This window comes from Phascolarctos cinereus, unplaced genomic scaffold, assembly GCF_003287225.1.
Source record: "Phascolarctos cinereus isolate Bilbo 61053 unplaced genomic scaffold, phaCin_HiC Scaffold_4;HRSCAF=312, whole genome shotgun sequence".
In the NCBI taxonomy this organism is placed as follows: domain Eukaryota; kingdom Metazoa; phylum Chordata; class Mammalia; order Diprotodontia; family Phascolarctidae; genus Phascolarctos; species Phascolarctos cinereus.
The window spans coordinates 61,689,981-61,715,100 of record NW_027555847.1 but is presented as its reverse complement, the minus strand read 5'-3'; the positions used below and the strand labels follow the sequence as shown (position 1 = coordinate 61,715,100).

The window sequence follows — 25,120 nt, the reverse complement described above, 5'->3', positions numbered from 1 at the left end:
AAATGGGGAGAGGAGTGAGGGAGGAGAAAAGAGGAGTAACACCATTCCTTTGGCTCCCAACTTGTGCCCTCACCTGAGCTGCCAAATCTCCTATGGATACCAATAACTCACCTGAACTCATTCCTAAATGATTCATAAACTCTCACCTGGTCATACTCTCCCCATCCTAGCAATCTTGAACCCCCACTGACATCTTTCAAATCCCATTCTCTAACCCCCATTCCTATTTCCCTCAATCCAACCCCTCCCTTCAATGTCCCACTCTAAAGCTACCTACCCCTTCCAATATGCTCTCTGGAATGCCAACCTGCTCCAAATTTGCTCATACCAACTCTTTTTCCTTCTGTCTCCTGACTCCCTCCTGAGATAGTCTCCCTGGTTTCCCTTTCTAGCCAGTTGCATTTTCACCCATTCTCTTGATTTCCCAGTCAAAACAGAGCATGTGAGCTTCTTCTTCTCCCCACCTCCCCCACCACTTCCAGCTTCTCCCTCTCCCGCCATCACTCAGTAGTCTTTAAGCCTTTGAGGTTTACTTAATCCACATCTACCACTAATCAAAATTCTGGTACCTAGTGCCTATTGACAGGACAATTCGCTTTTTTCCTCAATGAGCTTACTACCTGTCTGTTGACAGTGTTTCCTCCTCAACCCCGCACTCAGACTGAGGGACTTCATACATATTGTCACTCCCTCAAACACCCTAACTGGATCATTTCACATGACCTGCTCCTCCCCATTTCAGCTACTCAGAGATGGCCATATCCTGAATGTTGCCATCACCCACAAACATACCACTTTTGTGTTTATGAACTTATTCCCTTATCTGATCACAATCTGTTATCATTCTACTTCTCCCTCTGCCTTGTAATCCAAATCCTGCTCTTTGTCTTCACTAGGATTTCTAATTCCTTGACCTCTCACTTCTCGGCCAGTCCATCGCTCCTGCATTAACTACACTTTCCTCCCTTTCTCATCTTGACCCCTTGATGAGCCAGTTCAATTCTATACTGGCCTCTTCTCTTGGGTGTACAGAAGAGTACAGTGTTCCCTTATCATATTGCCAATTTTGCCCCTCCAAACTTCAGTGTTGGATCAATCCCACCATCTCCTGCCTTCATTCCTACTCACAAGCTACTGAACATCATAAAACCAGGCTGAGTCCACTAAAATTTATGTTACATAATCTCAATGGGGCTCTCACCATGGCAAGGTAATCATTTTATATCTCCCTAATTAACTCGGTATCCCACTCACCACAGCAGTTCTTCCAGGCCTTTTCATAGTTCCCTAAACATCCCATGGTTCCCCATTCCCCCAACCCTCTCAGGTGAAAACCTTAGCTTGCCTCATTTTCCACTGAAAAAATTCAGGCCATTCACCAAAAGCTTCCTCGTCTCCCTTCCCCTTCATCTTGCATCACCCAGATGCCTTCTGGTACTATCTCCTCCTTCATTACTATTTCACATAATGAGGACCCTTTTCTCCAAGGAAAACCCTCTGAATACTAGACATCTCAAACTGGCTATCTTGTTATTCGGTCATATCTGACTCTTCATGATCCCATCTGAGGTTTTCTCGACAGAGATACATTTCCTTTTCCACTTCATTTTACAGATGAGGAAACTGAGGCAAATAGGTTTAAGTGACTTGCCCAGAGTCACACAGCTAGTAAGTGTCTGAGGCTGGATTTACACTCAGATTTTCCTGACTCCAAGCCCAGAACTTTATCCACTGTGCCTCCTAGCTGCCCAGAAGTTAAATCCTGCATATATCTACTTTTACAGAGTTGTTTTCATATTGTCTCTCCCATTATACTGTGAACTCCTTGAGAGCTGGCACTGTCTTTTGCCTTTCTTTGTATCCCCAGCACTTAGCACAGTGCCTAGCACACAGCAGGAGCTTCATAAATGCTTACTGACTGAGAGCAAGGGTCATATTGTTTTTCATCTTTATAATTCCAGGGCCATGCAGATAGTAGGACTTCAATAAGTGTATGTTGAATTTAATCAATGCAACGGGCTTTTTTCATGCTCATTTCCTGATCCTGAAGCTCTTGTATAAGTTCAAAAGTTCTGGCCCTATCTCAGTATCAGGTCTGAATTAATGCCTTTGCTTAAAAGACCTCCAGTAGCAAAGTGGAAACAGACACACAAGACAATGCCCTTTGAAAGCAATATCAGCAAGCAAAGGTGACAATGAAGCTATGATTCTGAAACCTCAAGGTTAAAGGTTCACAGAGGCAAAAGAATTACTCAACTACAAGTGTCTTCAAATTTCCTCCAACAGGTTTAGACAACCAAGGTCAAGCTGAAGATTCCCAGCATTAAAAACCCTCAATACAATACAGTCCTTTGAACTTCATAGAACAAAGAAAAAAAAAGGTTTGGGGGAGGGAGTTGAAAAGAATCTATTTTACATCTTTTTTTTCCAATGTTCTTTGGAAAGTCATCTCTTAATTTCAAAAACAACCTGATGTAAAGATGTTTAAAAACAGGCTCTCTAAAACAACACAAAAGCAGTGGCGGGGGGGGGGGGGGGGGTCCACCGAGGTCACCATGTCCGCCTGTATTAGTGTGCTGACCCTCTGTAGGGCATGAAATTAACCATCAGTGAGTCAGAAATCTGCTACTGGTTAAACTACTTTGCTATGGCAAAGTGGCCTTAAAATGAAATCTGAGGATTGCACTTCTATGGGAAGATTAACTTGTCTAACCTCTCAGCAGGCAAGCTCCCCCTGAGGCTGAACCCCCTTCGGAGCAGCTCACAACGCTGCTGGAGGCGGGGGATGACTCCCAGTCTAGAATTTCTCAAGACGATGATGGTTATTTTACCCAAATCCCAGAAAGCTGACAACTCACACCTCGACCTAAATAAAGCACTGTGGTGCAAGGGTCAGAACCCACTTTTTCTCTGTAATGCACCCCCCCACACATGCAGTGCAACTTAGTTACGTGTTACAAAGGTACAAACTATGGCAATATTCACATTGGCATGACAACCAGCATCGAATCTTTGGATCTTTCCACAGTGTTTGATGGTTTATAATACTAACAATTCAAATTTATATAATGCTTTAGGTCTGTGAAGTCTTGGTCTAAGGCCCTAAAATTATTTCTTCTCTGGGTTAATGGCCCAAATTAGAAAACTCGTCCTCCAGAATATGCTTGACCAAACCCTCCCTTAGCAACTGTGGAAGAGAAGTATTCTGGCCCTATCTCAAACATCCAAGATGAATTTCCATTTATTCCCTCCAGTCACCCTAGCTCATCCTCGTAGAATTCACAGGGTTGATTTGGTGAATAAGGAATATTCTAAAAATTCCAGCACAATGGAACATAAAACCAATTAGATTATAAGTCAAAAGATCTGGGTTTCAGTCCTGACTCTATCCTTAGTGAAAAAAATCACTAAGAAGATGACATGGAATAATGAATTTAAACAGCTATACAAGAAAAAAGTAAGAGTTATTTCAAGGGTCTCTAATAATAGTCATTAAGTTTATGCAGATATGAGGGCTACAAGAGAAGCAATTTTCTTTAAAAGGGGTGAGGTGGGGGGTGTCTGAAGGCCACACCAGCTCAAATGACCTCCAGCATATCATTCAGGCTTCAGGTAATTCCAAGCTCCCTGGAAGAAAGTTGTTCTAAAGGTTCGAGAAGTTGATAGAAACAGATAAAATGACCTCTTATGGCAGGCTAAGTCAACTCTAAAAGTTCAGGTAACAATTTTAAGAAGACAAAAATGTTAGGTTTATCTTTAGGTAGCACCTGTGTGTGCCACCAAATAAATATCCTCGGGAAGCAGGTTAAGAAAGGAAATTACTTTAGTCTTCCTGGAGGCACCAAAGCAAGAGAAGCATCACCATCGTAACGTAACAGATATGAAAAGAGGTAAAGTCAAGCTCTCCATTAAAAGAAAAGGTTATTTTTTCTTCTGCCAAGAAGGAATCACTGCCATTAACTGTTCTATTCCCCACACACACTCCTTCATCATCCATCCAACAAAGTGAACTCTGAAGAAATGCAAGGTTAATAATCCTGAAACTGACAAGTAAAAACCAAATAAACAAATTAACCCAATGGAAAATATCAGCAGAAATAGAAGCCACAACTTCCTTTATGATGCAGGTATTGTTTCAAAGTCCAAGGACAGCAGGAATGGACAAAAAGGACAGATATGTACAGTATTCCCAGGAATTCCTGGGCTAAGCTATGTTTCATCCGTTTCCCATTCTTCCCAGAATCAAGTCTTTTCATCCTTTTCTTCCTCTCTTCCTCCCACAGCTTGCATGTATTTTTGCCTCTGCACCTTAAGTAAAGCCCATGGGACCTTTCCATCTGCCTGGCAGCTGATCCCATTAGAACATGAGGCGCTCTCTGATGGCAGGCACTGCCTCTGCTTTACTATTTGTATTGCCAAGGCTTAGCACAATACTTTTAACATAGAGTGAGCATTCCACAAATGACTTTTCATTCGTCTGATCTTACTAAGAAAGCTTGCCTAGACCTCATCATGTTGTGATCCTTTTGAACTCACTGGTCACTCACGGCTACAAGTAAAGGCATCAGTCTAGGAGCTGGAAGGAACCTCAGAGAGCATCTAGTGAGTTTAACCTCTTCATTTTACATACATGCTAACATAACTAGCTAGCTACACTTATATAGCATTCAGGTTTGTACAGCACCTTATATATTTGATCTCATTTGATCCTCAAAACGGCCATGTGAAGTGGGTGCTATTCTCTCCATTTTAGAGATGAAGAAACTGAGAATGAGAAAGGGGAAGTGACTTGCCCAGTGTGACGCGGCTGGTAAGCATCTGAGAGGATCTGAACTCAGTCTTACTGAATCCAGACGCAACACTCTATCTACTTTGTTATCTAGCCATTGACTACTTATCCAAGGACGCCCAAGTAGTAAGAAAGGAGTCAGGATTCAAACCTAGGCTTTCTAATTGCACTGCAAAACACCCAAATCTGCTGAACATACAACAGTCACCACTACTCACAAGAGATCAACCTCTACTCTTTTCCCAAAAGCAATAACAGCCCAGAGATCAATTTTGTAAGCGTAGAGAGTGTCTCATAAAGTGTTTTGTAAGAATTATAGTCCCTCAAGTAGCAATTCCCCAAGGGGCCTCACAGTGGAGCTAAGACTGGAGGCCCAAGTCCAGAGGGAAAGAGAAACAGGACTCTACACCCTACCTACAAAGGCAGGGATCACACTCCCACTGAGTTACCCAGATGACTCTGGAGATGAATGCTGTCCCTCATCACCACAACTATGTAGGCAGCAAGAACAGAAAAGCCATAGCTGGCTATAAATGTCACTGTTTCAATTAAATCACAGACCTTGGTAAAGAGAAACTCATAACTGGAGATAATCCACCCAAAGGTTGATGGAAGCTAGGAGGGAGGAATGGCCAGGGGAGAGAAGTAGATAATTTGCATGTACAGACAATTCTCATTTTACATAAGTGGAACATTCTGCAGAACTCTACATAATATGATTTTTGTGGAAGTGGGGAAGGGAGTGAGGGATGCAAGAAGAAAAACATGTGCCAGTGGAGGGAGAGGGCTGGTACAAGGTTTAAGGACACATGGGGGCCAAGGACAGAGAACCAAGAACAGGAAGATGAACAAGCCTGGGCTGGGGCCAGCCATATGGAACACGAAGAGATGGAAGACAGACAAGTGGGGTAAATCCAGGAGGCAGGCGGAAGGGTACAGACATATCCAGCCAACCCCTATTTGGCAGTGATGGAGAGCACAGCCTCTCCTCATGTCTGCTCTTTGGCTTTCACCTGGAGGTGGGTTTTTTTTAGGGTATTTTTTTGGAGGGAAGGGGTTTGGAAGTTCACAGGGTACCAAGCAGAGGAGCAACAGTGGAAAGAGAAAGCACAGCACTCTACAGTAAAGTTCATATAGGTGGGTTTTTGGGGGGGAATGTGGATTTTTTTCATAATTCTTTATGTAAAGTTGAATTTGCATAATGTGAATTTACTTAAAGTGAGAACTGTCTGCAATTCTCAAGAATGCTTGTGCAAAGTCAATGACTATAGTAATCTATTATTTGAGAAACCCAAAGACCCCCCTTCTGGGATAAGAACTGACTCTCTGAAAAAAACTGCTGGGACAACTAGAAGAGTATGGCAGAAACTAGGCAGAGACCCAAATCTCACACCACACACCAAAATAAAGTCAAAATGGGTTCAGGACTTAGATAAAAGGCTGATACTATAAGCAAACCGAGAGAACAAGGAATAGTTTACCCATCAGATCTATGGAGAACAGAAGAATTCATGACCAAACACGAGATAGAGAACACTATGAAAAGCAAAATGGATAATTCTGATTACATTAAATTCAAAAGTTTTTGCACAAACAAAGCCAATGAAACTAAGATTAGAAGGAAGGTAGAAAATTGGGAAAGAATTTTTACAACCAGTCTCTCTGATAAGGGTCTCATTTCTAAAATACATAGAGAATTAAGACAAATTTATAAGAATACAAGCCATTCCCCAATTGACAAATGGTCAAAGGATATGAACAGACAGTTCTCAGATGAAACAATTAAAGCCATCTATAATCATGTGAAAAAATGCTCTACATCATTATTGATTAGAGAAATGCAAATCAAAACAACTCTGTGGTGCCACATCACACCTAACAGAATAGTCAACATGACAAAACAGGAAAATGATAAATGTTAGAGAAGATGTGGGAAAATTGGAACACTAATGCATTGCTGATGGATTTGTGAAATAGTCCAACCATCCTGGAGAACAATTTGGATCTATGCCCAAAGGGCTATAAAAATGTGCATACTCTTTGATCCAGCAATAGCACTTCTAGGGCTACATCCCAAAGAGATCATACAGATGGGAAAGGGACCCACATGCACAAAAATATTCATAGCAGCTCTTTTTGTGGTGGAAAAGAATTGGAAATTGAGAGGATGCCCAGCAATTGGGGAATGGCTGAGTATATGAATGTAATGGAATACTATTGTGTTGTAAGAAATGATGAACAGGCTGACTTCAGAAAAACCTGGAAAGACTTGTATGGTCTGATGCTGAGTGAAGTGAACAGAACCAAGAGAACTTTGTACACAATAACAGCCACGTTGTACGATGACTAATATTGATAAACTTAACCCTCATTACAAGGATCTAAGACATCTCCAGAGGCCTCGTGATGGAAAATGCTATCCACGTCAAAAGAAAGAACTATGGAAATTGAATCGCTATCATTTTTTTTCTCTTCTGTTGAGTTCTGTTTCCTCTTTCTCATGGTTCCTCCTATTGGTTTTAATTTTTACTTACAACTTCACTAACGTGAAAATATGTTTAATAGGAATGTAAATGTATAGCCTATATCAGATTGTGCGCCGTCTTGGGGAGGGTGGTGGGGAGGAAGGGGGGGAAATTTTAAACTCAAAAATATATGGAAGTGATTGTTGATAAATCAAAATAAACTAATAAAATTTAAAAAAATAAAACAATGCTCGTGCAAATGTTATTGTATCCTGGACAAGGTGGGCTTAAGACTTGTGCGCAACTCAAGAGATGTAAGGGATAAAGCAGAAAGTTCGTGTTAAAATGAAAATTTTCAATGTAATTAGTAGTATTATGGCTTTAAAAGCTATTTCTGATTTCCTTCTGACTTTCATTATAACCTTCTAGCTAAACACCCAGCCTAAAAAACAGCAAACATCTTTGCATTATTTTCCATTCATAGCAGGACTCTAAAAAAATTCTTTGATTTAACACTTGATATGTTTTGTTCTCAAGGGCAAGCCCCATGAGAAGAAAAATGTACCCAAACAGAATGAAATATGACTACCTGCTTTCATTTTTCTTCTGTTTTGGGTCCTGCTCAAATATTCTGCATTAATTTAAACCTAGGGTTTCATCTCCAATGAGGTCTTGTTCAGGAAATGCCATCCAAAATATAGCAAGGTCATCCACTGCCCTGCACCAGGAAGAGCCATGTGCATGCAAACAAAACTCAGCTCTGGAACAAAGTGACAATAGCTAAAAGCAGCCAAAATTCTAAGGAAACCAAGGACAGCCTGAAGTTTTACAGGGCACAATGTAAAGTGATGAAACTTTAATTTTAACAAGAAAAACACATACTTTCTACTGAATACATACTTCCTACTGAAAGTAACAAGATTTAGTAAGGAGTGAAACGAGAAGAAATTAAAGTCCTAGTTTCACTATGAGGTTGACTTCTGAAGGGAGCAGATCCCCAAAGTTAAGTAAAGTACACGCCCTTGAATGAGAATAATATGCACACGTCCTCCAAATGGAAATACCGGACCATGTATCACAGGGCTGGGAGGAATCCAGGGGTAACAGGTCTATAATATGAATCTTCTGATTGTAGAGGATAAGGCTGAGAGCTTCAGGATCTTTGATTCACTGGCTGTGTGACCTTGGGTAGATCACTGCCCCTTCAGGAGCCTTACTGTCCTCTGACAGAGAGAGATTTCGAGATGACCAGGGGCCAGTCCAGCTTTAATGTTCTATGATACCATTTTTAAAAAGGATCTCCTTATGCTAGGATATCAAAATGAATGAATATTAAATATGTTTTATTTTCTGACATTAATTCTCACAAAAAGAGTATTTGATGGATAGTCTTTAAATAAATAGCTCTACAGGGTAGTTCTTAAAATTATATTAATTGTCAGAAAAGGACATTAAAGTCCAGTAATGTTCCTTTTACATTTACAAGACAAGCCTGGGAGGTGTTTGGTGTTGGGGATTTCAGCCCTCTTGGACTCTGAGCCTTTGCTCTATACTGACACTAAAAGCTTCATTTCTTCCCCTCCCCAAAGCTTTGACAGCAGGCCTCCAAGGGTAATGGCTACTATGAGACTAGGATGGGACTAAAATCACAGTGCTTGAAGAATAAAATGAAAACTCAATTAAATTTGATTCTGTATAAGAAGTCATGATGATGCCTGGAAGACAACTGACCTCCACAACAAGAGGGATCTGACTGGACGGGTACTTTTCCAAAGCTGACATAAAGGGTTTCAGTTACATGAAAAAAGCAAAACAGATGCTCTCCGGAGACCACTGAAAATCTCCAATATGTTTACTTTTTTTTTTCCATGAGGATGGCTACAAGATTAGACTAATGCATCTTTTCATGGTTTTCATCTACTCCATCACGCTAAGGGGCTCCTGTCCACACCCAGAGGGTGACAGAAGGAAGCCTAGAGAACGATCTAAATACAGGAAAAATAAAAAGCAGGAGGCAAAGAGAGGCACCTAGCAGGAACACCCTGGCTAGCAGGCATTAACAATAAGAACAAAAGACCCAAAGACAATGAGCTGTTTAGCCCAGCAGGCACAACAATCGTCAATGTCAAGGCCAGGCTAACACAGTTTTAGACCTGTTCTTCTCAGCTGGAGTCAGATTAAGAGTACTCTTAAATGAGTGTTTAGATCACTCATTAAAGAATCTTTTTAGAGCTCCTTTAAAGTTTTATACCCTAAAATGAATCAAGTGAAAATCTTGATTAAGACCCCGTGTTGGAAGGACTGGGTGGGGTAAGTTACATTTTCCATTCTCCACTAATTAATGCTAAACTTTCAGCTATCAATATTCCCTATAAATTCTAGGTCACATGCTTTATATTTTTCAAAATTACATGAAAATAGGCTTAATTTAAAGATATAATAAGCTCAAAGATGTCTTAGAATGTATAGCAAGAACGGACCTGGGAGATCATCTTTTCCACTCTACTCATTTTGCAGAGAAGGAAACTGAGGCCCAAAGAAAGGACCCTACCTCCTTAAGATCGAAATAAGAGGTATCACAGCCAAGACCAGGTCTTGAGCCTTCTGACGCTCAGTCTAACGTTTCTTCCACTACTATAACATAGCTGCCTCTCATGTAACAACAGGGATAGTACCTTCTAATTACACAATATTTGGGATAATATGCTCTAGTAACCTCTTTAGGGAAGTTTTATCATATCATGAAGTTCCCAGAGATTATTACATAGAAAAATCACTCTAAAGTTGAGGTTTATAACTGTTTTGTGTCCTGGCTCCCTTGGGCAGTGTGGTGAAGCCTATGGATGCCTTCTCAAAATAATCTTTTTAAATGAATAAAATAAAATCTTGCATTGAAATACAATTATCCAAGTATTTTTAAAGAACAAGTTCATGGACCTCAGCTTGAGAGACCTTGCTCTAAAGGAAGCTGATGCCAGATGGGATACTTGAGAGCTGCACTTCTTCAGTTCTTAGATGGACTTTCAGGTTCAGAGGCTGTAACCTGTGAACAGCAATCTTGCCTCTATTCTACAGACAGAGAGAGCACTCCTACCCCGAGTCCGTCTTTCCGCAAATATGTCACAAGGGAAATCTGGTAAAAGAATATGGAGAGATCAGTAGGAATTCAGTACCACTACAGGAAAAAACCAAAGTCCACATCCTACTGATGGTAGAGCCAGGAACATCATTTTATATACAAAATGCAGCACAGATGGTGACAAAAGACAACAGAAATTATTATCCTAATTTTTTCAGCAAGCTTATGTACTCAAATTCAAGCTTTTACCATTCTTTTTAAAAGTTTAAAATTTCAAGAAGTTAACATAATATAATGAGGTTTGGGATTACTGGAATATTTCATTTACCTATATTATTCTCTCGAAATTCCTCCAATGCTGTGAATAACTAAAAAGTATAAAGGGAATTTTCAGCTTTTCAACAATTTTTCTCAAAAGGAAGATAGAAAATTAATCTATTTAAGGAATGGCAGAGAGAATGGGCATAGTGGAGTAATGCTAATTCAACCAGGCCACATTTTAAAACCTAATCTGCATAGAAAATCTCTTGTGATATATCGCCAGAGAGAAGCAAAAATCAAGAAAAAAATCAAGAGAAAACCATGACCAGAAAAATGTGGCAGTGGGAAGAATCCACTGCTGTTAAAAAGGTGCTACAGGTTAAAAACCATTAGAATCGATTCAATTCAATAAAAAAAAAAGTGGCTATTATACACCCTACTCTGTGCTAGGAACTTGGGAAGAAACAAAATCGAAAAAGCCAGTCAGTCACTGCCCCCCGGGGGCTCACAATCAAATAGAAAAGGAAGAGACACAAACACAAATAACCAAAATACAAGTTAGCTTATAGGTGCCTAGGAGAAGTCAGAGAGAGATTTGAGGAGGGAGATGTAATTCAAAGGATCAAGGAAAGCTTCGCAGAGGAGTTCGCAATTGAGGTAGGTCTTGAAGGTCTGAGGCCACTGGTGATGCAGCGGTGAAGCTGAATCTGAAGTCAGGAAGACCTGAGTTCAAATCCAGCCTCAGGCACTAGCCAGGTGAGTGACCCTGGGCAAGTCACTTAACCTGTTTTGCCTTAGTTTCCTCAACTGTAAAATGGGGATAATAATCACACCTACCTGGCAAGGTGATTGTGAGGATCAAATGAGACAATATTTGTAAAAGCACAGTACCTAACACAGTAGGTTCTCTATAAATGTTTGCTTAATCCTTTGCTCCTTGAAGGAGGAGGATTTCAACAGAAAGATATTAGAGGAGCATGTTTTTTGTATTAGAGTTATCTGTATATGTCATATTCCCCTACCATACTAAAAGTGCTACAAGAATAAGAACCAAGATGTATCTGTACTTTATACATACACACACCCATATACCGTATACATTATTCATACAATATGCAAACACTGTCGTATCAAGGGACTTAAGAGAGACCTGGGCTGAAATCCTGCCTCCACAAGTTAACATCGGTAGGATAACTGGCCGGTCACTTACTGTCTGTGAGCTCATTTTCTCATCTGTTAAAAACGAGGATGATAACATCCATCTCCCCAAGCTCTCCGAGCTGGTACAAAGAACAAATGGAATGGTAAGACTGCAGGATTAAAAGGCCCCAGAGGCCTCTGATGCAGTCACAGATGAAGAAAGTGAGGTCTAAGGAGGCAGAGTTACTGGCCAGAGTGTGCAAAGCTTAAAGCACTTTATAAATGTCAGCCATCATCATCACCATCGGGGGCTTTAGTCAATGTTTGTTAAACTGAATCCATTCCAGACCTGTAAGACAGCAAAGGTATGGTTGGAAAGAGGCTAGAAATGAATTTAAAAAAAAGAAACAGCAAGAAGCTCAGTCTGACTAGAACCCAGGAGCCTGAAGGGAAGTGAGAGGAGGTAAGGCTAGAAATGCTGGCAGAAGCCCGATTAGGAAGAGTGTTAAATAACAAGCAAGAGGGTTTGTATTTATTTACTTGCATGGCATTTTTACTCAGCAAATTTCTTCACAAGGCTGTGAAACAGGTAGTCTAAGCATTCTGCCCATTTCCCAGATGAAGAAACTCTGCAGAAGGATTACGGGCCCAGCCAATTCTCACAAAGCCAACCTACTGTGTCAGAGGAAGACCTAAGACCTCACCAGAGTCTTCTAACAACCAAACCAGGAGTTTTTACCCAGATGATGTGGAAGTGGCTGCCCTGACCCATGAATGAAGAGGATACTCTGCAGCTCCTCGAGGGATGAGCTGGAGAAGGAGGCAAGGAGTCTGAACAGGAGACTATGACAACAGCCTACACAAGGGAGGATGTGGGCCTAAATTATGAAGGTTCAGTTTGAACACTGGCAGATTTAAGAGATATTACATAGTAAAACGTTCAAATTCATCTGCGGTAATGAGATCTTGTTGCAAGAAATAGTACTTGAGGGGCAGCTATGAGGTGCAGTGGACAGAGCATCGGCCCAGGAGTCAGGAGGAGCTGAGTTCAAATGCAGCCTCAGACACCTGACACTAGCTGTGTGACCCTAGGCAAGTCACTTAACCCCAATTGCCTTAAACCAAAAAAAGAATGTCCATATCTGGGGCAACTAGGTGGTGTAGTGGATAGAGCTCCAGCCTTGGAGTCAGGAGGACCTGAGTTCAAATCTGGCCTCAGACACATGCCACTTACTAGCTGTGTGACCCCGGGCAAGTCACTTAACCCCAACTGCCTCACAAAAAAAAAAAAGGCAAAAAAAAGAAAGAAGGAAAGAAGGAAAGAAGAAAGAAAGAAAGAAAGAAAGAAAGAAAGAAAGAAAGAAAGAAAGAAAGAAAGAAAGAAAGAAAGAAAGAAAGAAAGAAAGAAAGAAAGAAAGAAAGAAAGAAACAGGCCAGCCAAGTCTTGGAATTCTTCTTGCTATACTGAATTTCATCATAACTGTATTCACTGCAATGAGTTCTAGCCAGGTTGTGAAATGGATAGAGCATGGGCCTGGAGTCAGGAAGACTTGTCTTCTTGAGTTCAAATCTGGCCTCAAATACTTACTACCTGTATGACCCTGGGCAAGTCACTTAACCCTATTTGCCTCAGTTTCCTCATCTATAAAAGGAGCTAGAGAAGGAAAGGGCAAACCATTCTAGTATCTGCCAAGAAAATACCAAAATGGGGACACAAAGAGTTGGACACAAGTGAAAAAGGAATGAACGACCACCAAGCATAGTTCAGAGAATGCTAAACTGGCTACAACTTGTGTCCAGGCCGTTGTTAACTGCTATGTGAAGCCATCACTGCATTGGAGACTATGCTTCCCACCTCTGAAAAGCCTTCCAAGACTAAACCTACTTCGGGCTGATCCCTTATTCTCCCACACCTCCTCATACAGTATATAGTATATACCATTACTATACACTTGCTTAGATGCTACTCTCTAACCACTTTATATCTGTACATAAACCATATCTCCAAAATGACAAGATTTATCTTATATTCACCTTGCATTCTGATGGGACTTCATAATTTACAAAGCATTTTCACCTACATGACCCTCTCAATAACCCTGCAAAGTAGGTCCCTATTCAATCCCCAGCTGACAGAGGAGGAAACTAAGGTTCTAAGTATCTTGTGAAAGCGGGGCCTAAAACCTGGGTCTTCTGACTGCTTCTCCAGCCTTCTCTCTGTTCTCTGTTCTCAGACTTTGTTCTCATTCCACTGCACCGGGTTTAGAGCAAGGATTCAAAAACGCTGGTGAATGAAGGATCAGGATAAAATGGGTTCATCAATTTCTGGTTTGACTTCTAGTCCAAGTATGATGAAGGGAAGTAACTTAGATAAAGCCTCCCTTAAGCAAACGGAGTAAATAAGGTAGGGCAGTTAATCATTAGTGCATCCTTTCCACACCAGATAGCTGATTAACCAACCACCCTCCTGGAATTCAGCTCTAACCAGCCTCAATCCCCACAAGAATCATTATTCCAGCCCAATGTAGAAAAAGTTTACCACAATATAAAGTTGGAACTCCTAGCTCTCCCAGAGTTTAACTAAGTCACTTGTCTTGAGTACCCAGTTTCTGCCTCCTAAATGAGGGAGTTAGACTAAATGATCTCTAATACCAGCTTGGACATCAAGGTGGTGCAGTGGATGGAGTCAGGAAGACTCATCTTCCTGAGTTCACATCCAGTCTCAGACACTTCCTAGCTGTGTGACCCTGGGCAAGTCATTTCACCCTGTTTGCCTCAGCTTCCTCATCTGAAAAATGAGATGGAAAAGGAAACAGCAAACCACTCCAGTATCTTTGCCAGGAAAACCCTAAATGGAGTCACAAAGAACCAACCACACATGACTGAAATAACTAAACAACAAACCTTTACAAGGAGGCAGCTAAATGGTTCAGTGGAATGAGAGCTGGGCCTACAGCCTGGAGCCCTCTGAACTCAGGAAGACCTGAGTTCAAATCCAGCCTCCGACACTAGCTAGCTGTGTGACCCTGGGCAAGTCACTTAACCCTCTTGCCTCAGCTTCCTCATCTGTAAAATGAACTGGAGAAGGAAACAGCAAACCACTCTAGTATCTTTGCCAAGTAAACCCCAAAATGAGGTCACAAAGAGTTACATACAACGAAAATGAAACAACAGTAATCGTGGCTGACACTGGATATAGCAATCACACATTTGCAGAACTTCCGAAGTACAAGTATTTCATTTATGATTCAAGATGGTTGTTCCTGGTCACACAGTAAGAGTCAGAAACATTACAGAAACAGATCATAGATGTGTATGTACATGTGTATATAGATGCACATGTATTTACCTGTCTGTGAGTATGCCATCTCCTCCTAGTAGCATGTTAAGCCCCTTGAGGGCAGGCATCAGGTCACTTTTGTACCTGTATTTAGGGCATTTGGGACACAGTTCCTTAAGCATAGCAGGCATTTAATAACTATTTGGTGGTCAACTGATCCTATGAACCACAGAACATAAGCGCAGGGAGCTAGAGAGTATCATCCCACCTTCCAGAGGAGAACACTAGGCCCAGAGAAATAAAACCTTTTGTTCAGGATTCACACAGCTAGAGAAAGAGCCCAGAGTCCAACCAAACCCCTCTGATTCCAATTCCCACATTAATGCCACTAACACCATCCTTCCTCACTGTACAGATAAGGAAAGTGAACCCCAGAGACACGAACTGACGTGTGGAAGGTCACAGGCAGCAACCAGCCCGAGACGGAGGACAGAGATCCCCTCTCGTCTGCTGTGTTCTACCGATCTGATCTGGGACAGATCATTTAACTGCCCTTTGCCTCAGTTTCCTACTCTGCAAAATAGAATGAGAAAGGCAAAATACCCAGACAGACTCTGAGCTTCTGTTCAGCACTGGACTTATGAACCTATGATCACCTCCAGACCCCATTAGGGGAAATGACTTACCCATGGCCACACGTGACAACAATAACTACAGCAGGCATTCTATAGAGGCCTTTAGAGCTCACAGAGTGCTTTATATAAGGCTTGGCACGACATGGTATACATTACATGCTTTGGCATGCTATGCTATGCAATTATAAGGTGTGATGTGGTATGATGTTAGATGTTACGATGCAGTATATCAGGTCATGCATTACACCATGTGTTATATGTATTGTGTGTTATATATGTTACATGTTAGGTTATGCTGCTGTGTTGTATGTTATATTATGTGTGTTGTGCTATGCTATACTGCTACATTACATGTTATAATGTGCTATATGTTATGGTTGTGTTACACTGTTATAACTTGTGTTATGCTATGTTTTATGTTATATTGTATATGTTGTGTTATATGTTATGGTGTGCTATACCATGTTACGATATATTATGTGGCACACTGTCAAGCTAAATTATATGTTATGTTATGATGTGTTACGGTGTATTATATATATAGTACGCTATATTTTGATATGCTGTGCTCCTTTGGTCAGTGTGTTATAATGTGTTGTGCTATACTGCCATGATATGTTATGTGCCATATGATGTTAGGCTATGGGTTGTTACGCTTATATTATTAATGTTATGTTACATGTTACAATGTGCTAAATAAATTATGCCATGTTATATGTTCTTATGTTGGGCCAGCTAGGTGCTGGGCCTAAAATCAGGAAGACCTGAGCCCAAGTCCAGCCTCAGACACTTACTAGCTGTGTGACCCTGGGAAAGTCACTTGGCCCTCCAGTATCTTTGCCAAGTAAACCCCCAAGGGGTCACAAAGAGTCAGCCACGACTGGCAAACTATTAAACAACAACATTTTAAGTTGGGACGAGTTGCACTATGTTAAGGAGCAGCTGGGCGGCGCAATGGATAGAACTGCTGGACCTGGAATTTGAAAGACCCGACTTCAAATCCGGCTTCAGACACTTGCTGAGCTGCGTGACCCTGGACAAGTCACTTATGTCGGCCTCCATTTTCTCATCTGTAAAATGGAGAAAATAACAGCCCCGACCTCCCAGGGCGGTGGTGACGGGCACGCGCTCCAGCGGGCGGCCCCGGCCCCGGCCCCCGCGCGGATTTGTGACGGGGGTGGGGGAGGGCAGCGCTCGGCCCCTCCCCCAGCCCCGGCTCCCGCCCGACCCCCGCCGGGCCGGCCGGCCCCGCCCCCGGCCTTACCGCCGATGATAGTGCGGATGAGGGAGGCGTGCCCGGGGCAGTCCACCAGCGTGAACTGCAGCTGCCCGGCCCCGGCGCCGGCCCCGGCCTCAGGCCCTGGCCGCAGGCGCGCCGGCAGCGGCACCGAGAAGCACGAGAAGCCCAAGTCCAGCGTGATGCCGCGCTCGCGGCTCTGCGGCTGCTTGTCGAAAGCGGCCGTGGACGCCGTGGTGCTCAGCGCCCGGGCCAGCGCCGTCTTGCCGCTGTCGATGTGGCCCAGCACGCCCACGTTCACGTTCACTCGCCGCCCGGCCATGGCGCTGCCCCCGCTGCCCCCGCTGCCCGGGAGACCACCTGGTCCCACCCGCAAAGCGGCCCCGCAGCAGCGCGGCCCCCGGCTCGTCCGTTCCGCCCCTGCCTCTGTCCCGCCCGCCCGCGGGCCACGCGCTCTGGGCTCGGCGCTCAGACCCGCCCAGCCCGGCGGGCCGGGATGTGCCCAGGGAGGGTATTGGCCGGGGCGGGAGGTGCTGATCGGGAAGTGGGTGCGGAGAGTGCCGGGATTGATGAGGAAGTGGTCATTTTTGCAGTTAACTTCTTGTTTTATCAATCCTGATCGCTAGCATTTGTGTATGTGCCTCTTTAAGGCGTGCGAAGAGCTCTGACAAATAGATGTACTTTTTGTATGGTCTCATACAAAATTGAGATAAGAAATTTTATATCTTTATGGATGTCTATGATTATCTGCATTTTATACATGAGGAAACTGAGCTAGACAGAAGCTAAATGACTTATCCAGGGTCACACAGCCAAGAAGTGTCTGATGTCCAGCTACTTCTCCACCTAGCAAAGCTGCTGGCTTCAACATGCTTGGAAGGCACCTCAATTCCCTTTAATAACACTACTAGATTCCCCCTTAATGTTAGTACCTTTCCTCTGTTGGTTACCTACAATTGATCCTCTGTGTGTGTCTGTATGTATAATGTATCATAATTTTGATATACATTATGGTATAATGTGGTATGATAATGTATTGTTCTACATTGTATCTTTATAATATATTATTAATGTATTATTAATATGTAATGGATTGTGGATTATATTGTTTATTATATGTATGTAGTTGTTTTCATATTGTCTCGCCCCATTAGACTGTGAGCTCCTTGAGAGCAGGGACTATTCAGTTTATACCTTTTTTTGTATTCTCAGCACTTAGCATTGTGCCTGGCACATAGTAGGTGCTTAATAAATGCTTATTAGCCTACTGACTAGAGAGGAGCAACCCAAAATATTCCAAAGGTCAGGAAACTCAACAAGCATTTACTGAGTGCCCATTCTGTGCCAGGTGGTCGTGTGCCACATGTTAAGAATGCAAAGACAAGGAGGCACAGCCAAGATGTCAGAGTGATAGGGACCAAAGCGGTGAGCTCTTCTCCATAAGCCACAGATGGAATCCTGGTAGAGAGATCCAGAAAAAGTCACAAGTCCTTTGTCCTGCCCAGCTGAGCAAAGGGACATAAGACAGGTAGGTCTGCAGACACTAAAGATAGAGTCAGACTGGGAGTGCACTAGCACCCAGGGAGAGACTGTGAACTGGGGTAGGAGGAGGGTCCTGACACAAACAGGGGCACCCCCTTCCCCCGAAGACCCAAACTGAGGTAAACTGGTAGCATTGTCTCCTTCTATCCAGTCTTGGGTAGAAGATCCTGTGTGGAATGAAAAGGGGCACTATGGTGGACACCCAGAAAGGAAGGCCTTGGTTGGTGTCCAGAGAAAAGAGGAAGTTCAAAAGCTATCAGCAACAGTGATGTGGCTCAGACCTCAGCACAAAGTTGGATCTCCTTCCAATGTCTAGCTCAGCAAAGGAATAAACACTGCAAGAATTCCAAACCAAAGAGAAGCCTCCAATTCTGCCACTCTAAGAAGATAGCTGTCCAGCTGGCTGATAAGGGCTAGGTGCAGTTGCATCTACTCTTGTTCAAACATAATCCCAGGTTAGGAACTTGCAGAGTTTGGACCAGGGAGATAGCAATCAGACTTTGTCCTGGATCAGATCAGGCACCAAAAGCGTGCAGGTCTACAGCCTGTCCCTGAAATTCTGAAATAACTCGATATTAACTACCCCCAAGAAAGCAGCAACAGGAGCAGCCTGGACCTTCTCTCCAGAAGTGCCTCAGGACCTAGCCCTAACATCAAGTCTGAAGTCAGAAATCAGACTAGAAGAATAGGCAAACAAGCAAACAAACACAAAACCACCATAATGACACTCAAGACACAAAAGCAGAAGAGAAGGACTCCAAAACATTTACAAGCAGTGCATGTCAAAGAAAAACATAGCTTGGGCACAAACTCCACTGGAATTCCTGGAAGAGATGAAGCAAGACAGTTTAAAGAGAGAGAGGGAATTTTAAAATGTTTTTATAAATTGAATGAGAGCATTTAAGTGAAAAAATGGAAAAGAAATGAGAGCTATGGAAGAAAGAATTGGAAAGGAAATTAACAGCTTGGCACAAGAAATACAAAACCTTGCCCAAACAACAAATTACCTCAAAATTGAATGGACCAAATAGAAGCTAATGATTCCATAAGGCACCAAGAAATATTAAAATGTCAAAAGGCCAAAAAACAGAAGAAAATGTAAGTTATCTCCTAGAAAAAAAAACTGACTTGGAAAACAGATCAAAGAGAAAAAAATGTATCTGAATGCCATAATCAAAAAAGAGAAGCTAGGTATCCTATTTCAAGAGATCTTAAAAGAAAACTGCTCAAGTCTCTTAGAACTAGAGGGCAAAGTGGAATTAAAAAGAATCCCTTGGTCACCTCCTGAAAGAAACTCTGAAATGAAAACTCCCAGGAACATCACAGTCAAAATCCACAGCTTGAAGGTCAAAGAAAAAATACTTTAGAAGAACTAAAGTATTGAGGGGCCACAGTCAAGATCACACATGATTTAGCAGCCACTACATAAAGAAGCAGAGAACTTGGAATGTGATATTCCAAAAGGCAAAGGGTAGGGGGCAGCTAGTTAATGCAGTGGATAGAGCACCAGCCTTGGATTCAGGAGGACTTGAGTTCAAATCCATCCTCAGACACATAACACTTAGTAGCTGTGTGACCCTGGGCAAGTCACTTAATCCCAATTGCCTAAAAAAAAAAATCTAAATAAATAAATAAATAAATAAATAAATAAATAACACCCAACAAAATCAAGTACAATGCTACAAGAGAAAAACAAATAGACCTTTAATGAAATAGAAGACTTGCAAGCATTCCTTTCGATGTCTCCATTCTCACCATTGCACATGGAATCTTTGAAGTCCACTCCACAGCTGCAGCTAACCACTTGTGCAGGGAGGACTTTGACAACTACAAGGACCACCATTTCATTGCTTAGTTTAATCAAAAGCCAAGAAGGATATTAGGGGTGACAAGGGAACTGTTCACCAACTTCATCAACTGTGCACCACTGTATATCTGAGAAGCACACTCTCTCTTCCAGTACCCAACCCAGGACTGAGAATGACTGCCCCCGTGAGGGCATCAACTTCTTTTACCCGTGGCCATCTTGAAGAACTGATGCTGACCTCTCCCATGGCACACTGAGCCCCATGGTAAGAAAAGTCCCAAGGGATAGCGAACCAGATAAGTCACAGATTTATGATGTTGTCTTGGCAGGTGGTTCCGCTTGCACCCCCAAGATCTAGAAACTTCTACAAGTCTTCTTCAAGGGCAAAGAATTAAACAAGGGCATCTATCCTGATGATGAGGCTGTTGCTGATGGTGCCGCTGTCCAGGCTGCCATCTGGTCTGGTAAAAAAAATAAAATGAGAATGTGCAGGACTTGTTACTTCGGGATGTTCATCCTCTATCCCTTGGAAATGACAAAATAATGACAAAGGATAACAGCCTACATGGTAAGTGAGCTCACAGCAAATCGTCCTACCCCTAGGGGTGTTCCTTGGACTGAAATAACCTTTGACACTGACGCAATGGCACGCTCAATGTCTGCGCTGCAGAGTAGAGCACATGCTGGGAGAGTAAAATCACCATCGCCAATGAGCAGAAAAGATATGGAGCGTATGGTCCAGGGAAAGCTGAAGACGAGAAGCAGAAAGACAAGATGTCTTCCAAGAACCCTCTCCAATCTTATATGCTTTCAATATGGTGGTTACGTTGGGGGATGAGAAGCTCTAGGGCAAAATTGGTGACGCAGACAAACAAAGATCCTCGACAAATGTAATGAAATAATCATCTGCCAAAAAAGAACCAGACTGAGGAAAAGGAAGAATCTGAGCAGAAAGAATCAGAGACAGTCTGCAAGCCCATCGTTGCTAAGCTAGACAGAATGCAGGGGGGCATGTGGATTCCTAGGGTGGTGGAGCAGCCCCATCCTAAGGTGTTTCTTCTGGACCCACCATTGAAGAGGTCAGTTAAACACACCAGAACAGAGAGCATTCCACAACAGCTTTTCAAAAACTAAAGGACTCAGATGTGTAGACAAGGCATTAGTCATTTAAAAGTAACACTTCAGCTACTAGGTAAATCTGGGGCATTCTGAATAGTTGAATGTGTGCAGGGGAGAGAAGTGAACATTGCATTTTATCAGTACTGTAAACAAGTGCAAATGCAGTTCTTGTTTTGGAGAATAAAATCTATTTAAACTTGGCACCAAAAAGCAAAGCAAATCATGGACAATGATACATATCCCCTCTGATCTCATCAGGATTCACAGAGGGAATCCAATTAGACAAGTGCTGGGAATGGTTCTTTTATGTCTTGATGATCTTAAGAGAGAGGAAGAAGAATACACTGGGGCCAAAGTAAAGGAAGGTTGGGGAAAGTGATCACAAGCAAGGAGAAGGGGGTGGAGAGATTTGGCTCACAGTTGAACCATATTGTCATTTGAACTATTTGAAAGAAGGAAGGATACACACATCTTTACACAATTGGATACAGAAATGACTGTAATGCAACAGTGTAATAGAGACAGGGAAGAAGAGAGGAGAAGGAATTAGAGGAAAGATAGCCTAAGGACAGGATTGGTCCTGAGCAAAACAAATTCTAAGGATGTACAAAAATATTTTTAACTCTTTGAGAACAGGCATCTGAGAGGGTATCCATAAATTGGGGACTGGATGAACCAGTTATGATGTATCAATGTGATGGAATACTATAGCGCTGAACTCTTAGAGTAATGACCAATCAGGATTGTTGATCCAGAGGACTAATGATGAGACATGCTATTACTCACCTCCTGGTAGAGAGGGGGAAGGCTTGGAATTCAGAATGAGATATGTTTTTGAGGACATGGCCAGTATGGACATTTGTTTTGATTGACTAAACGTATGTATAATGTGCTGGGGGGAGGGGGAGACACGCGGGAAGGAGAGTGGGAGGAAGGGAAGGCTGATCTTTGTTTGGAAATAAAATAAAAATTTAATTTAAAAAAAGGCAAAGATAAATAGGAAATAATGACTGACCTCCAGGAGTTTATTCTTTACTGATGTCTGGGCAGAGGAGGCCGTGTGGTGCATTGGAAAGGACATTGGATTTGCAGTTGAGAGGACATTATTTCAAATCCCACTTCTGTCACTTGCTACCTGAGAAACTGAGGAAGAAGGAGGTTAAATGACTTGCCCAGGGTCACACAGTCTAAGGTAATATTTGAACTCAGGACTTCATGACTCCAGCCCAACACTGCCCACTGCACATTCTACAGAACAAATATAAAATAAAGACAGTTTCATGAGGGCTGGCACTAGCAATTACTTGAGTGGCCTCTTGAAGGATGTGAGAGATTCACATAGTTGGATGAGGAGGAAGTGCATAGCACCACAGGGGATGGCCAGCGGAGAGCTGAGAAGGAAAATGGAGTGCAATGAGGGAGGAACAAGAACACTTTGACCAGACTTTAGAATGTGGGAAGGAGATCAACAGTTAATGATTTAGACTTTACCCAGTACTTTGTTTAACAGCCCTGATGTTCTGATGTAATAGCGCATACTACAATTACAAACATTTATCAAGCAGCTACTGTGTGCATGGCCCTTTTCTAAGCTCTGGGGGTACCAAAAGAAAGAAAGTGCCTCCCCTCAAGAAGCTTGTTTTGTACTGGGGAGACACGTAACCAGATAAGATCATTTGAGAAGGGATAGAGCATGGGCACTAGCTAGCAGAATTGAGGAAAGCCTTCCAACCAAAGGAGAGGAGTCTCCTAAGAGGCCCACGCGGTGACAACTCAACCCAGGAACCGCCTACTCATGCAAAGGCAGAGGCACAAGACACCATAGCAAGTCGGGCAAAAAGCTAAGAGGTCGGGGGGACTGAAACATAAAGTATATGAATAAGAATAATAAGAAATGTCTCGAAAGGCAAAAGCAAATCATGAAGGACTTTAAATTCCAAACTGGAGAGTTTGGTTTGTATCCCAAAGACAATAAGGAGCGACTGAAATTTCTTGAGCATTCTCTATGCTTCAGGAAGATCATCTGGCAGGAGAAGGTGGCACAGTGGATAGAGCACTAGGCCTGGAGTCAGGAAGACCTGAGTTGAAATCCAGCCTCAGATACTTACTAGCTGTGTAACTCTGGACAACTCACTTAATCTCTGCCTGCCTCACTTTCCTCAAATGGAGTGCTAGAGGCATGAGTTGCCTTGGCCATTCATATGTTCAATATGTGTGTGCCTCACTATTCATGTGCTCTATATACACACTCATTCTTCTCATTGATTCTCTATGTATTTGTAGAAGTGTGTGCCCCACATTTCTGGAGAGAATATTGCATAGCTATTTTTCCAGCTAGCCTAGTGAATGCCTTTATTTTGAGCTAATTGTGTCTATTAGCCAATTATTAAAGATAAATGCACCAATGGGGACTCTGGAGCTTTAGTTTTAGAAATATGGACCATATGCTACCTATGAACATGAGCAGGAACCTCTATAACATGAGAGAACCAGCCTGTGAGTGCTAATGCAAACTGAACGGTTAGCTCAGCACAAGACTTACATATATACATGTTTTCTCCTCTGATAGAGTGTAAGCACCTTGAGACTAGGAGTAATTCCATTTTTTTTTTGTCTCTGTGTCCCCTGTGATAGATCCATAGGGGATTATTAAGTAGGCACTTAATAAATGCTTGCTAATTAATTAAACCCATGGAACCTGGTGCAAATATTGAAAGAAAAGGGAAGAAAGCCCAAGACAGAGTTTAACATAACACTCACAGGGTGAGGCTAGGAGTGGAGATAGAGGTTATAGATGGAGACCCAGCAAAAAGACTATCTTATCCTCTGTGACCCCCATTCATCAAATTACATTCCCAGGAAATTTGGGATTGATGATTTGAATGGGTTATTGGGGCATTAGTTAACACTGGACTTTATCTTAAGACTTTCATTTAATTTTTTCATAACTCTACCATTAAAAATAGAAATCTATGTCCTGATGCTATTAGTTTTCCCCATTAGTTTTGCTAGCTAAACCAGGCTGCTAACCGAGTGGCCTGTCACTGTGGAGGGCTGTGGAGGTCATTCTCTCAGTTGTCACAGTAGCTTTGGAAGGCTGTGGTCAGGACACTGAATTGAGAAATCATGATTTCTTCCACTCCTCATCTCACCATTGATTAAATAAGTGATAGCAAAGAATTTACTCTCATGTCTCTGTTTCCCTTTTTGGAAAATGGGAATAATGATACCCAGATTATGGTGATATTTATCAGAGTATTTTTAAAGAGGCAACATTTTCTGCAGGAAAACAGTACATGCACAAGTATACCTACGTTGTATGGCAACAATGTAAATGGAAAGAAGAACCATCACAAAACATGCGAAAATTGATATTGCAGAATTATGAAGAACAAGCTTGGTCCCAAAGAAAAGATATGAGAACACACCTCATCTGACTCCTTTGTAAAATTGGAAGAGGAGAAGGGATATATAGCAATTTGTGTAATAAACATATAAATTAACACTAGGCTTTTTAATGTATGGTTCTGTTGAATTTTTTCCTTCTCTTATTCTTTTTCTTTTTCTTTAAAAAAATCCTTTGTTATAAGAGATGGCTCTCCAGGAGGAGGAGGAGGAAGATGAAGAGGAGAAGGAGGAAAAGGGATATCGGGGGAAATCCAGTAATGTAAAAATAAAAGGTCAATAAAATCTACTTTTTTAAAAGAATCAATGGACTTGGGCACATTCTTTTTTAAATTTTATTAATTTATTTTGATTTATCAAC

General features: G+C 42.1%; 1 protein-coding gene across 3 annotated transcripts in view; it reads right to left on the bottom strand.

Moving 5' to 3' along the window:
- Positions 1-17,366, bottom strand: part of EEFSEC (eukaryotic elongation factor, selenocysteine-tRNA specific) — a 317,690-nt gene extending 300,324 nt beyond the window's left edge. Inside the window, exon 1 of one of the 3 annotated variants that reach the window (XM_020981196.2) lies at positions 16,914-17,366. In XM_020981196.2, coding sequence (XP_020836855.1) covers positions 16,914-17,208 — 295 coding nt within the window. In that variant the 5' untranslated portion in view covers positions 17,209-17,366. The remainder of the gene's footprint in view (positions 1-16,913) is intronic. The other 2 variants (XM_020981195.2, XM_020981194.2) reach the window with 2 other exon arrangements.
- Between the last annotated feature and the right edge of the window lie 7,754 nt (positions 17,367-25,120).